Below are 15,432 nucleotides of genomic sequence, written 5' to 3' on the forward strand. Positions count from 1 at the left end.
CAGGGAAGACATCTGAAGACATCTGATCCTCCTCCCTCATGTGGTACTCTACCTGCAGGCTCATCCTGATATGACCCTCCAGCATGATAATGCCACCATCCATACTGCTCGTTCTGTGTGTGATTTCCTTGGTGGAAGAGTGGGATAACATCTCACAGCAAGAACTGGCAAATCCATGAGGAGATGCACTGCAGTACTTAATGCAGCTGGTGGCCACACCAGATACTGACTGTTACTTTTGACCCCCTTTGTTCAGGGACACATTATTCCATTTCGGTTAGTCACCCGTCTGTGGAACTTGTTCAGTTTATGTCTCAGTTGTTGAATCTTATGTTCATACAAATATTTATACATGTTAAGGTGCGAGGACTTTTCTTTTTTTGCTGAGTTTATATTTGTCCTGCTGAAAGTGCAGTCACAACTGCTCAATAGTGGAAAGAGACGTGTGTGTGCAGTAAGAATATCTGTGAACTCATTCAAGGCGATTGTGTATGGACAGGGAGACTACGAAAAGACATTACAATAAAATATTTTCCAGGTCACGAGGACTACCCTCTCCGGTTATTTAAGGAGCAGCCAGTGGCCCTGCTGGTTTTGTCCCCCTGCCCTTGATAGACAGGCCGGCTCTGTTATGTCAGCCTTGCAGTTGCAACTTTATCCTGTTCCCCCAATTACCTGAGTGACTAATGTCCCTGTCCTTGATTCAGATCAGGGTCACAGTTCCACTGGACGTAATTACATGATGATAGGGACAGTTGGTGGCAACGATTGCCTTGCTGTAATGGAATAAGTGTGTCCCTCCCTGTGCCGCTGTGCATGTGTGTGAGGAAAAAGAGAGTCTTCCAAGGGGGGTAAGGCAGCTGACTTACATGCCAGGTGTCTGTGAAGGTTTCCAAAAGTCTATGGATGACCGGAGCCTCTCCTGGCAGTCTGAAGGCCTCCAGATACAGACGCAGCGCCTCGTCAATACGCAGCCCTCGGAAGGTGAACGTGCTGCACGTGAGAATGAGTATAATTCACTAATATGGATATTCTGAAGTATATTCTTCAGTTTCCTGTCAGGTCTTTTTACTCAGCTATACATATCCATTTGGGTACTGCATTTTATAATTGTTAGGGATTAAAGACCATTTCTAGGGTTCAACTAAATAAAACGTCACTGCTTCACTATTCATTGCTGCACTAGTAACCCGAGCCAAGCTTCAGTACAATTCAATGAAGGAGCAGATCCAACTGGTTGTACAGCATGCTGCCCGGTAATAAGAAGAAGACTGGGGCTCCTACTTGACGAAGCTGTCCAGTAGCTCCATGTATTTGCGGTCACTAATGAACTCTCCGATCTGCTTCTTGTCGAGGCGGGGGTTCTCCCGGAGCCACTGGGCCACCTCGTTGTTGTCCATGGGGCTGCTGAGGAGACCCTTCTCCTGCAGAAACTGGATGCCCTTCTTAGGCTTCTGGTTGAACTGCTCTGTGCCGCTGTTCAGCAGCTGGAATCGTACAATATAAATATGATCACTTTATCTTAGCGACACAAAGCGGGTCGAATCACAACTTGAGATCCACAAGCAGACTCAAACGCCATTGTTGTCAATGCATGGTTTATGTCAAAGTCTGAGTTACAGGACGTGTGGAAACATCATTAACGGCCACGCATAAGTAATTTAAAACAGATGCACAACAAAATCATAAAACATACCTTCTTTTTATTTCTGATGTCCAACAGCTCTTGAGAATCAGGTAAACAAGACGAGAAGCGATGTGGCTTTTTTGGTTCTTTCTTCTCAGCTAAAATAAAAATAAAATTTTCACTCTTATTAAATCAATTTCATTCATGTCTATGAAACTGAATGCTAACCCAGTGCTTGAGGAGACCTGGCCACTGGTTAGTAAAATCAAACTTACCTGGTTCTGTCTCCTCCTGGTCTTGTCTTCCCAGTCTCATCTTCTCTGCCATCAGGTGCCCGCTGGTAGGTGGTAGGGGCACACTGTCAGCCTCTGGAACATTCTGACCGTTGGCACTGTTCACCTGCCTGCTCGCTTCTACAACCACATCAGAAAAACATTAATGAATAACCCTCAATACACATCTGATACAACCATTGTCAATGTAAATGACGGACAAAGACCATTATAGTATAAGACCATCAAAGCAGAAAGTATATCAAGTGTATGAGAGCAATCGGCGTACGCGTGGTTGTGTCTGTACGGTCGTTGGTTGAGCACTCCCCTTCTGCCAACACAATTTCTGCTGAGTGGTCCTGCTGAGTGGTTCTGTTGAGCACCTTGGCCTGGCAGTGGGCCTCAGTGCTGTCAATCACAGTGAGTAGGGCCTCTAGTGAAAGGAGGTGGGTATTGTAGAGCTGTCCGGACACAGGGAAGGCATTCTGCAAGACAACATGACACAAACACACCATAGATCAACAAAAGAGAACAATGTTCCCCTGAAAATGAAAAGCATGGAGCGTGACAGTGTGCACCAAAAGGAAACAAATGAAGTATTACGCCTTGACTGAACGGGACAGTGGACACTCTCCTAATGCAGATTTTAGAAAGTAAACAAAACCCTAAGCTCTCCGGAGTGATCATCAAGTGAGTGTGAGTGGCCAGAGAACAGGCATCATCAGTTCCCACCTTGGAGAGCAGCTTGGTGAGGTCTTCAAACAGGTTTGAGCAGTAGAAGTCACAGTCATGATTGATGTAGAGCTCGGTGACGAAGCTGGGGATCCTCGAAAGCTGCACCAGGGCCTCCAGGGCCATCTCCTTCATCTCATAGGGCATCTTCATGTTCTCTGACGTGATGATGTCCATCAGCTTCTTCAGATACATCTGCAGAATGTGAGAAGGTGGTTAAGTTGGTCACTCTGTTCAGCTGCTGGTTTTTAACATGACTCAGCTTGTGTGTGGTTGTGTCAAACTAGTCATTAGTGTGTGAACACTTGTGACAATATCAAATGCAAAGAAGATGAACACTCCCAAGTACCTCGAGCTGAAACTTCAAATGTCCTCGCATGCTCTCAAAGAGCAAGAAGCACGCTCGGATGGAGGCGGCATACAGGTTCATACGGTCCACACTTAGCAACTGAAATAGAAATAAACAACACGGTCGTTACCTTGTATTGTGTTGAACAGACGCAATTGAAGGTTCCCCTCCTGAACAAACCTGTGGTGTACAGTACCTGGAAGAGGTGTCTGCAGAGCTCGTCTTTGACAAGGCCCAGCAGTGACTGGTAGGGGGCGATGTGAGCCGCCTCCAGAGCCACGGTCAGCAACTGCAGGCCCATGTGCATCATGGCGTCCGTGTTGTGGCGGTCATGGGTGTTGGTCAGTGAGATGAGGAAGCGGAAGAGCTCCCGCAGACAGGGCAGGGAGTAGGGGATGAGAGCCGCACCTGGGAGGTTAGGAAAATACAACATGACAGTTAGGAGAGGATTCAAAGCCATCATTTGGGTGAGACGCCAGGTTGGGGTGAGACACGGGATATAAAAGGAGACACGCAGAGACAAGTTGTGAGACATGGGTTGAGACGTGATGAGACATAAAGAGAGACATAAGGAGACACACAAGGTGAAATGCGAAGTGGAAAAGGGTGAAATCCAAACAATGCTGGCGGTGGTGGGATGGCTCACCATCCTCACCGTCTCTCTGTGTTTGCTGTGGTGTGAAGCGGACTCCTCGGGGGTTGACATAGTCCATGTCATGTAATGAGGCTGAGTCCGAATGCTCCGTCACAGATTCTCCGTCCTCCAGGACCTCAGGGATGGACTCCACCGAGGCTGACTGGGCATGCTCCACCTGCCTACCCTCAGACTGGCAGGGGAAACAGAAACATCAGCGTATGAACATTAATGAGCACAAACGAAGACTAGGAATATGCAAAAAGTGACATAACATAGCTGATTCCAGTGTCGCCCCCACCTGAGTGTACAGGTGTCCAGGCTCTGTGGAAGGGGTGGTGGCGGCAGAGCTGCTCTGGTCCAGGTCTGTCAGGTCCTCTCTGGAGGTGGCCTTGGAGCAGGTGTCCAGGCCACTGTCTGTGGGGATGGACATGGAGGAGGCCACGCTGTCTGAGACAGACAAATTATCCTGCTCAATGAATGGGACACCACCTGGTAGAAACACACAGACCTGTGTTAGCTACATAAGCATTTTTTGTTGAAGATCATCTAGACTTATCCATGCTATTCATCTCTCCGCTTTAAAATGCATGACAGTATAAATGTTAATATATCTATGAGGTTTAAGTTTAATAGAGACATACAATGAAGCCCCCTTTGACCAAATATGATTTTCTAAGCTGTTCTTTACCGAAGAGGCATTTGTTATTGATGTGTGGCGGGGGGGGGCATGCATTGATAATGTTTGATCAATTGTCTGTCTTCCGGTTATTACAACGCGGTCGACTTAGGGGTTCGAGTATCGGACGACTGTCTGTGCCCTTCCTTAGATACCTTCTATGTCTATCCCACCGATCTTGTTTCTAACACGGTCTGAAAAAACAATAAAATGTGTGAAAAGAAAATGTTCATAAACTCAACAACAAAAAAAGTCCCTTTTTCAGGGCCCTGCCTTTCACAGATAATTCGTAAGAATCTAAACTTCACAGATTTTTTTTTGTTCACACTTTTTCCCCATGCTTGTTAAATTAACCATAAACAATTAATGAACATGCACCTTTGGAACGGTCGTTAAGATACTAACAGCTTACAGAAGGTAGGCAATTAAGGTCACAATTATGAAAACTTAGGACACTAAAGAGGCCTTCCTACTGACTCTGAAAAACACCAAAAGAAAGATGCCCAGGGTCCCTGCTCATCTGCGTGAAAATGTCTTAGGCAAGCTGCAAGGAGGCATGAGGACTGCAGATGTGGACAGGGAAATAAATCGCAATGTCCGTACTGTGAGACGCCTAAGACAGCGCTACAGGGAGACAGGACGGACAGCTGATCGTCCTCGCAGTGGCAGACCACATGTAACAACACCTGCAAAGGATCAATACCTCCGTACATCACACCTGCGGGACAGGTACAGGATGGCTACAACAACTGCCCGAGTTACACCAGGAAAGCACAATCCCTCCATCAGTGCTCAGACTGTCCGCAAGAGGCTGAGAGAGGCTGGACTGAGGGCTTGTAGGCCTGTTGTAATGCAGGTCCTCACTAGATATCATCAGACGGACCAGACAGGATTGGCAAAAAGTGCTCTTCACTGACGAGTCGCGGTTTTGTCTCACCAGGGGTGATGGCTGGATTCGCGTTTATCATCGAAGGAATGAGCGTTACACCGAGGCCTGTACTCTGGAGTGGGATCGATTTGGAGGTGGAGGGTCCGTCATGGTCTGGATAGGTGTGTCACAGCATCAACGGCCTGAGCTTGTTGTCATCGCAGGCAATCTCAACGCTGTGCGTTACAGGGAAGACATCCTCCTCCCACATGTGGAACCCTTCCTGCAGGCTCATCCTGACATGGCCCTTCAGCATGACAATGCCACCAGCCATACCGCTCTTTCTGTGCGTGATTTCCTGCAAAACAGGAATGTCACTGTTCTGCCATGGCCAGCGAAGAGCCCAGATCTCAATCCCATTGAGCAAGTCTGGGACCTGTTGGATCGGAGGGTGAGGGCTAGGGCCATTCCCCCCAGAAATGTCCAGGAACTTGCAGGTGCCTTGGTGGAAGAGTGGGGTAACATCTCACAGCAAGAACTGGCAAATCTGGTGCAGTCCATGAGGAGATGCACTGCAGTACATAATGCAGCTGGTGGCCACACCAGATACTGACTGTTACTTTTGATTTTGACCCCCCCTTTGTTCAGCGACACATTATTCCATATCTGTTAGTCACATGTCTGTGGAACTTGTTCAGTTTATGTCTCAGTTGTTGAATCTTATGTTCATAAAAATATTTACACATCTTAAGATTGCTGAAAATAAACGCAGTTGACAGTGAGAGGACGTTTCTTTTTTTGCTGAGTTTACAAGATTGAGTCTCACCAGAGAGGTTGTTGTTGCTGAGGGTGGTGGTAGGGGCCTGCTCCAATCCGCCCGAGGCACTTCGCACCATGTGGCGGGGGGGGTGGGGCGAGCGCTTCTGCTTCTTCCACTTTGACGACTCACTCATCCCACCAGCACGCATCTTCAGCTAAAACCGGTAGAACACACACAGTCAGTACACAAATACACAAAACCACTGGCTGTGCTCTTGGCTAGAGGGTGTTGTAATATCATCATATATTGTACAGATGATGGTATCAGGTTAATCTTTTAAAGGTAATAGGATCCTTTTCCATACAGTATTTGGACAGTGCCCCAGTATAACACAGTCTTAAAACAGAAAGTCATACACAGACGTCTGAAAAAACAACACTGTTTACTAACAGATGAGATTGCATAGCAGTCACCCCAATGGCAAGATACAATATCTGTACGAAGGTGGAATAAGAAAATTCAACAAAAAGTCCCACAGGATTAAACACAAGAAACAAATTCAAGCAGCCACAATGAAAAAGGTCATGGCATGGTTTTGTTAGTGTACTCCAACACTTTATAATGAATCTAACTACATCAATACATATGCAAATTGTATTTTGGTTTAAAAAAAATTGCTCCTTAGCATTGTGTATGAATCTTTAGAAGTGGGTGGTTAGTGGGTTCAGAATAAGAGGACAGGAGGGGCAGGGAAGATGAGGAGACTAAGATGGTCATTCTCCAACTGAGTCACCAGTCATCTCCTTACCTGCACTCGTTTGTTTTTCCACAACATATTGTAAGCCTCAGGAGAGAAGGGGGCAGGTGCCCGTGATTAGTGATGGACGACATGTCAGCAGCAGCACACAGACAAGGAACTCACTCAGTGATGCATGGGGTGTAGGGGGGGGGGGTTCAAACAGAGTACCATGCAAACCCCACCGGGATGGGCTTGTTTGGGGAAGAGGGTAGCGGGTTACGGGGGGGGTCGACACAGGCAGGCTCCATGCGGAGACATTCACAAATGAGCAGGCCAAGCCAGACAGCACAGTGAAGGGCGGGCAATCAGACAGAACGGCAAACTTCACATTGTAACTGCTCAAGCTGACATTTTTTTGACACCCCAATTTCTATCTTGTCTTATTGCTGCAACTCCCCAACAGGCACGGGAGGTGAAGGTCGAGTCATGCGTCCTTGGAAAAACACGACTCGCCAAACCGCGCTTCTTAACACCGGCCGCTTAACCGGAAGCAGGCTGCACCAATGTGTCGGAGGAAACACTGTTCAACTGACGACCGGAGTCAGCCTGCAGGTGCCCAGCCCACCACAAGGAGTCGCTAGAGCGCAATGAGCCAAGTAAAGCCCCCCTGGCCAAGCCCTCCCCTAACCCGGACGATGCTGAACCAATTCTGCGTTGCCTTATTGGACTCCCGATCACGGCCGGTTGTGATACAGCCCGGGATTGAACCCGGCTCTGTAGTGACGCCTCTAGCACTGATGCAGTAACTTAGACCGCTGCGCCACTCGGGAGGCCCCAAGCTGACATTTCTGGTGCCCATCAACATTTGTATTTGTACACATGGAGTCTAGGTTTGATGGGGTATGACTGTGAAATAAAAGTGTCACTTGTGTTCTTCTCTACTGTTTGTGGTATGAAGCTAAATCAGAAATGCAGGGAAATGTCCGCGGGTATGACGCTACAAGCTTGGCACATCTGTATTTGGGGAGTTTCTCCCATTCTTCTCTGCAGATCCTCTCAAGCTCTGTCAGGTTGGATGGGGAGCATCGCTGCACAGCTATTTTCAGGTCTCTACAGAGATGTTCAAATCGGGTTCAAGTCCGGGCTCTGGCTGGACCACTATAGGATTTTCAAAGACATCCCGAAGTCAGTCCTGCGTTGCCATGGCTATGTGCTTCGGGTCATTGTCCATTTGGAAGGTAAACCTTCGCCCCAGTCTGAGGTGCTGAGCGCTCTGGAGCAGGTTTTCATCAATGATCTCTCTGTACTTTGCTCCCTTCATCCTGACTAGTCTCCCAGTCCCTGCCACTGAAAAACATCCCTATAGCATGATGCTGCCACCCCCATGCTTCAACTCAGGGATGGTGCCATTTTTCCTCCAGACGTGAGGCCTGGAATTCAGGCAAAATAGTTAGATCTTGGTTTCATCAGACCTGAGAATTTTGTTTCTCATGGTCAGAGTCCTTTAGGTGCCTTTGGCAAACTCCAACCGGCTGTCATGTGCCTATTACTGAGTGGCTTCTGTCTGACCACCACCATAAAGGCCTGATTGTTGGAGTGCTGCGGAGACGGTTGTCCTTCTGGACACCATCTCCTGTCTCGGAGCCCTACGGACACATCCTTGACATCATGGCTTGGTTTTTGCTCTGACATGCACTGTCAACTGTGGGATCTTATATAGACAGGTGTGTGCCTTTCCAAATTATGTCCAATCAATTGAATTTACCAAAGCAGTTTCCGTTTGCAGCGAACTCCAATCAAGTTGTAGAAACATCTCAGGGATGATCAATGGAAACAGGATGCACCTGAGCTCAATTTGGAGTTTCATAGCAAAGGATTTGAATACTTATAAGGTATCTGTTTCTTATTTTTAATAAATTTGCAAACATTTCTAAAAACCTGTTTTCGCTTTGTCATTATGGGATATTGTGTGTAGATTGATGAGGAAAAGAAAAATGCATTTAACAGATTTTACAATAAGGCTGCAACGTAACAAAATGTGGACAGAGAGAAGGGGTCTGAATTCTTTCCAAATGCACTGTATATAGAAATGGGTATGAATACATGAACAGTCTGAAATAAAGTAATTTGTCGTACAGCCTGAAACCATTAACCTGTATTTATTTTCATTTAAATTAAATCTAATTGAGTGGGATAAAAATAAATAATCTAACCACAAAATAATTAAATATCTTCTTAAGTTGTTAATAATTTATGTGAAATTTATGAAATTCCTTTAAACCCAGGTTACAAGAAAATGCTAAAATATCCCTAAAATGCACTCTCATGCATTCACTCCAGATAGCCATGCTATTCTGGCCTATTTCAATGCACTCGTTGAAAGCCAATCGAAAGGTGTTTTTAACAAGTACCCTCTCTAAGCCCCTCTGATTGATGTTTTTAGGCTGCTCTGTACAAATAAGATCCTGTGTGTTCAGGATACAGGATGGGGTCTGTGGGAGGGAACACAGGGAAATATGCATTTTGTAAAGAGAAACTCAAATAAAACATTTTTTTTTTAAATGCAGCATTTAATGAGATGGCGGTGATATTGGGAAAAGCACGCCAACACGATGGGTGGAAGCAGAGGGAGGGAAAGGCATATTGGGTATGCAGTTGCAATTCTACACGTCAAGACAAGATATTATTATGGATTGTTTTGACAGTTTTCTTTTTGGCCGTGGGGGAGCAAAGTCCTAGCAAAAAGAGGTGTTGTTGCGGTGGACATCCCTGTAGAGTACAATGATTATTCACAGCACCATGGGAATGATAGGAACCAGGAGGAGAAAAGGGGAGGGGGTGATGCAAGAAAATCAGTCATAGCCAGACAGTACTGGCACATTCAACATTAAGCCTAATTTGATTTTACCTTCTTCATGTTGGCACCCACAAAACTTTTGGCCTCCTCTTTAAACTGGGGTAGTCTATAAAAAAAAGAGAGGGGGGATGTCAATTATCAGACTTATACATCCCTTAATGTAGCTATGTGATACATTGCCCTGTCCTCTCCTCCCTCTACGTTGAGTTCCTGTGCCTTCTCAAACTCAACCGTCAATTCAAGGTCATTCATTCATTCAGCCACCGTGAGTCGACAGGAAACCTGTTATCCACACCAACAAAGCAGTTTCCGTTTTCAGCGGATATTTGAAGTTGAATCACTTTTATATGTAGCGCTAGAGCAATCAATCAAATGAAATGCAGTTATAAAACCCTTTTCACATCAGCAGTCGTCACAAAGTGCTTATAAAGAAACTGATCCTAAAACCATAGAGAGTAAGCAATGCAGAAGCACAGAGGCCAGGAAAAACTCCCTAGAAAGACTTGAACCCAGGAAGAAACCAGGCTCTAAGGGGTGGCCAGTCCTCTTCTGGCTGTGCCCGGTGGCGATTATAAGAGTACATGGCCATTAAGAGCACAGAAGGCGTAAAGCCCTTGCAAACTGTATGATACCAAAGGGCAGTACTTGAATATCGCAGTTTAGACTAACATGGAGACTCAGTCATTAACACCACACTGAAAATAAAATCTGTATTGTGTAACCACATGCATGTCAATATCCAAGCAGGGACAAAGAACGGAAAATTGTTTGTCATCTTAGATGAAATTCAATTAAATCCCCCAAAGGCTTGCAGACAGTAAAATCAAAACAGCTGGTGTAGAAGTTGACAACTGCTAAACAAAGCTTGTTAAACTAACCAAAGCTCCATGAAAATAACCATAAACACAGAGAGACCAATGCTTATAAGGCACAAGGCTGACAGAAGCAATCTGTCTGACGGCCCTGCATTTCCATCCCAAACCCAGATCAGCTTCTCAGTGGCATGACGAGATGAGCTGTCCAGCGTAATGTTTCTACACTGTCCGAGAGCCCTGTGCTTTGTGGACTCTTGGGCTTTGCGGCGAATGAGATGTCACTGGCTACCACACACACACACACACACACACGGAGACGGGGGCCCCCCCCGACGTTAACTCTGCGTTAATAGAGTGCTGTCTTGCAAGCTCGATTATTGGATGATCTGTGAGTCCAACAGATTAACATTCATAATACTTTCAGTAGGCAATCTAAGCCTCCTCCTGAGCACTCAATGAGATCCACTGCTCATTATGCCCGGGCTGCCCAAGGCTCTTACGTCTTTATTATGGATGAGCTGCGGACAAGAGGGGGGGGGTCTACGTAATAGCCATCCTTAACGTACTCGCACGTTGTTGTGGGAAGGAGAGTTGTAATAACAGGCCTTCATTTTTTCACCATGGACGCACCTTTTATTTGACCTTTATTTAACGAGGCAAGTCAGTTAAGAACAAATTCTTATTTTCAATGACGGCCTAGGAACAGTGGGTTAACTGTCTGGTTCAGGGGCAGAACGACTGATTCTTTACCTTGTCAGCTCGGGGACTCGATCTTGCAAACTTTTGGTTACTAGTCCTAACCACTAGGCTACCTGCCGCTACAATGGCTGTCATTCATTTCTATTTGCATATCCGACAACTAGTAAACAGTGTTGTAAGAGATATGATAACAAGCTGCTGCAGTGCATGACACACAACTCCCAACGACGACACAAATACACAAAGAATGTCCTGATGGTGACTTAGCGATATCAACGGGCTCTTCTGTGAAAGACACCACGTTTCTTAACAAATCCTGCATCAAATAGCCTCATCTGAGATCCATGCGCCTCCAAGAGAGAATTACACCGTGACTTTGTTTTGAGCTCTGTTTATTCTTGAGGTGGCGAGGGGGGGGGGGGGGGGGGCGTAATACATTTAGAGAATGAGACGACTCTATTCCGGCTGGTTTTATGATCATTTCTGGCAGGATTACTGGCCATGCTAATTCTGTGTGTGTTTATGGGGGAGACGCTCTTCTTCATCTATATGCAGATCATACAGTCTGGCGCATAGCAGGCTCATCCACTCGTCTGTGAGACGATGTGACTGGAAGTCTAATGTACGGGCCTCTGGGACAGGGGGTGGGGGGAGCGATGTGGCATGCTTCCCCACTATGCTGAAGTCGGTAGAGAATCATGTTATTGCATTAGTGGACCGGCGCCCTGTTGACCTCTGAATGCAGAGGGAAATTAAGACGCTAAGTGTCGCCGAATACGTTAATGTACAATGCCTTCAGAAAGTATTCACACATTTTGTTGTGTTACAAAGTGGGATTAAAATGGATGTAATTGTCATTTTCTGTTAGCGATCTACACAAAACACTCTGCAATGTCAAAGTGGAAGAAAAATGACATTTGTAAAAATAAAATAAAAATCCTGAAAAATAAAACACTAATATATCTTGATTAGATAAGTATTCAACCCCTTGAGTCTATACATGTCAGAATCACCTTTGGCAGTGATTACTGCTGTGAGTCTTTCTGGGTAAGTCTCTAAGAGCTTTCCACAACTGGATTGTGCATTTGCCCATTATTCTTTTCAAATATCTTCGAGTAAAATTGGTTGTTGATCTTTACTAAACAACCATTTTCAGGTCTTGCCAAAGATTTTCAAACAGATTTAAGTCAAAACTGTAACTAGGCCACTCAGGAACATTCACTGTCTTCTTGGTAAGCAACTCCAATGTAGATTTGGGCTGGCATTTTAGGTTATTGTCTGTGTATTCATCTTCCAGTGTCTGGTGGAAAGCAGACAACCTGGTTGTCCTCTAGGATTTTGCCTATGCTTAGCTCCATTCCATTTTATTATTCTGGAAAAACTCCCCAGTCAACGATTACAAGCATCCCATAACATAATGCAGCCATAGTTTAAAATATGGAGAGTGGTACTCAGTAATATGTTGTATTGGATTCGCACCAAACATAACACATTGTATTCCAGGACAAAAAGTGAATTTCTTTGTCACATTTTTTGCAGAATTACAAAAACAGGACGCATGTGTTGGAATATTTTTATTCTGTACAGGCTTCCTTTTCACTCTGTCAATTAGGTAAGTATTGTGGAGTAACTACAATGCTGTTGATCCAACCAGTTTTCTCCTATCACAGCCATTAAACACTAACTGTTTTAAAGTCACCATTGGCCTCATGGTGAAATCCCTGAGCGGTTTCCTTCCTCTCCGGCAACTGCGTTAGGAAGGACACCTGTATCTTTGTAGTGACTGGGAGTATTGACACACCATCCAAAATGTAATAACTTCACCACGCTCAAAGGGATATTCAATGTCTGCTTTTTTTCTTAATCTACAAATAGGTTCCCTTCTTCGCGAGGCATTGGAAAACCTCCCTGGTCTTTCTGGTTGAATCCGTATTTGAAATTCACTGTTCAACTGAGGGACCTTACAGAAAATTGTTTGCGTTGGTTACAGAGACGAGGTAGTTATTTAAAAAAATATATGTTTAACACTATGATAGCACACAGTGAGTGTCCATGTAACTTATTATGTGACTTGTTAAGTTAACTCCTGAACTTACACTATACAGTGCATTCGGAAAGTATTCAGACCACTACTTTTTCCACATTTTGTTACGTTACAGCCTTACTCTAAAATGTATTTAACAGTTTCCCCCCTTAATTAATCTACACACAATACCACATGAGAATTCAAAATACATTTTTAAAATCTTTTTAAAATTAAATAAGTATTCAGACCCTTTACTTAGTACTTTGTTAAAGCACCTTCGGCAGCGATAACAGCCTTGAGGCTTCTTGGGTATGACGCTACAAGCTTGGCACACCTATATTTGGGGAGTTTTGTCCATTCTTCTCTGCAGATCCTCTCAAGCTCTGTCAGGTTTGATGAGGAGCGTCGCTGAAACAGCTATTTTCAGGTCTCTCCAGAGATGTTAGATCCGGGCTCTGGCTGGGTCACTCAAGGACATTCAGAGTCCCGAAACCACTCCTGCATCGTCTTCGCTGTGTACTTAGATTCGTTGTCCTGGAAGGTGAACCTTCGCCCCTGTCTGAGGTCTTGTGGGCTCTGGAGCAGGTTTTCATCAAGGATCTCTCTGTACTTTGCTCCACTCATCTTTCCTTCAATCCTGACTAGTCTCCCAGTCACTGCCACGGAAAAACATCCCCATAGCATGATGCTGCCACCACCATGCTTCACCACAGGGATGGTGCCATGTTTCCTCCAGACGTGCCGCTTGACATTCAGGCCAAAGAGTTCAATCTTGGTTTCATCAGACCAGAGAATCTTGTTTCTCATGGTCAGAGTCCTTTTGGCAAACTCCAAGCGAGCTGTTATTTGCCTTTTACTGAAGTCTGACCACTACCATAAAGGCCTGATTGGTGGAGTGCTGCTGAGATGGTTGTCCTTCTGGAAGGTTCTCCTATCTCCACAGAGGAACTCTGGAGCTCTATCAGAGTGACCAGGAAGCTCTAGGAAGAATCTTGGTTGTTCCAAACTTCTTTCATTTAAGAATGGAGAACACTGTGTTCTTGGGGACCTTCAATGCTGCAGACATTTTTTGGTACCCTTCCCCAAATCTGTGATTTGACCCAATCCTGTCATCTCAGAGCTCTACAGACAACTCCTTCAACCTCATGGGTGATCAATGGAAACAGGATGCACCTGAGCTCAATTTCAAGTCTCATAGCAAAGGGTCTGAATACTTATGTAAATATGTTTTTTATTTTTTTATAAATGTGCAAACATTTCTAAAAACCTGTTTTGCTTTATCATTATCGGGTATTGTTTGTAGATTGATGAGGATTTTTAAAAATGTAATCCACTTTCGAATAAGGCTGTGGAAAAAGTCAAGGGGGCTGAATACTCTCCGAATGCAATATATACAAAAGTATGTGGACACCCCTTCAAATTAGTGGATTCGTCCATTTCAGCAACCCCCGTTGCTGACGGGTGTATAAAATCGAGCACACAGCCATGCAATCTCCAAAGACAAACATTGACAGTAGAATGGCATTACTGAAGAGCTAAGTGACTTTCAACATGGCACCATAATAGGATGCCACCTTTCCAACAAATCAGTTCATCAAATTTCTGCCCTGCTAGACCTGTCCCGGTCAACTTTAAGTGCTGTTATTTTGAAGTGGAAACTTCTAGAAGTAACAACAGCTCAGCTGTGAAGTGGTAGCTCACACAAGCTCACAGAATATGACCGCCATGTGCTGAAGTGCGTAAAAGTCCCCTGTCCTCGGTTGCAACACAGCACAAGAGCGGTTCGTCGGGAGATTCATGAAATGGGTTTCCATGGCCGAGCAGCCACACATAAGCTTAAGATCATCATGTGCAACGCCAAGCATCAGCTGGAGTGGTGTAAAGCTCACCGCCATTAGACTCTGGAGCAGTGGAAACGTGCTCTCTGGCAGTTCGACTGACAAATCTGGGTTTGGCGGATGCCAGGAGAACACTACCTAGTGCCAACTGTAAAGGTTGGTGGAGGAGGAATAATGGTCTGTGGCTGTTTTTCATGGTTCGGGATAAGCCCCTTAGTTCCGCTGAATGGAAATCTTAACGCTACAGCATACAATGACATTCTAGACAATTCTGTGCTTCCAACTTTGGGTAAGGCCCTTTCCTGTTTCGGCATGACAATGCCCCCCGTGCATAAAGCGAGGTCCAAACAGAAATGGTTTGTCGAGATCGGTCTGGAAGAACTTGACTAGCCTGCACAGAGCCCTGACCTCAACCCCATCAAACACCTTTGGGGTGAATTGGAACGGCGACTGTGAGCCACACCTAATCGCCCATCATCAGTGCCCGACCTCACAAGGGCTAGTGGCTGAATGTGAAGTCCCTGCACTAATGTTCCA

At 45.3% G+C, this 15,432-nt stretch overlaps 1 protein-coding gene across 12 annotated transcripts in view; it reads right to left on the bottom strand.

Annotated features, from left to right (window-relative positions):
• Positions 1 to 15,432, bottom strand: part of LOC139381611 (Golgi-specific brefeldin A-resistance guanine nucleotide exchange factor 1-like) — a 115,387-nt gene that overhangs the window by 24,541 nt on the left and 75,414 nt on the right. For 4 of the 12 annotated variants that reach the window (XM_071125266.1, XM_071125264.1, XM_071125272.1 and 1 more), the window contains 13 exons: positions 9,569 to 9,623; positions 9,072 to 9,152; positions 5,988 to 6,135; positions 3,916 to 4,106; positions 3,627 to 3,807; positions 3,177 to 3,388; positions 2,981 to 3,079; positions 2,632 to 2,826; positions 2,189 to 2,384; positions 1,903 to 2,040; positions 1,697 to 1,785; positions 1,285 to 1,487; positions 870 to 993 (listed from right to left, as the gene is read on the bottom strand). In XM_071125266.1, the coding sequence (XP_070981367.1) occupies positions 870 to 993; positions 1,285 to 1,487; positions 1,697 to 1,785; positions 1,903 to 2,040; positions 2,189 to 2,384; positions 2,632 to 2,826; positions 2,981 to 3,079; positions 3,177 to 3,388; positions 3,627 to 3,807; positions 3,916 to 4,106; positions 5,988 to 6,135; positions 9,072 to 9,152; positions 9,569 to 9,623 (1,912 nt within the window). Of the gene's footprint in view, positions 1 to 869; positions 994 to 1,284; positions 1,488 to 1,696; positions 1,786 to 1,902; positions 2,041 to 2,188; positions 2,385 to 2,631; positions 2,827 to 2,980; positions 3,080 to 3,176; positions 3,389 to 3,626; positions 3,808 to 3,915; positions 4,107 to 5,987; positions 6,136 to 6,729; positions 6,762 to 9,071; positions 9,153 to 9,568; positions 9,624 to 15,432 lie in introns of those variants that run through there. The other 8 variants (XM_071125267.1, XM_071125265.1, XM_071125274.1 and 5 more) reach the window with 4 other exon arrangements.

This window comes from Oncorhynchus clarkii, chromosome 23, assembly GCF_045791955.1.
Source record: "Oncorhynchus clarkii lewisi isolate Uvic-CL-2024 chromosome 23, UVic_Ocla_1.0, whole genome shotgun sequence".
NCBI classification, from domain to species: domain Eukaryota; kingdom Metazoa; phylum Chordata; class Actinopteri; order Salmoniformes; family Salmonidae; genus Oncorhynchus; species Oncorhynchus clarkii.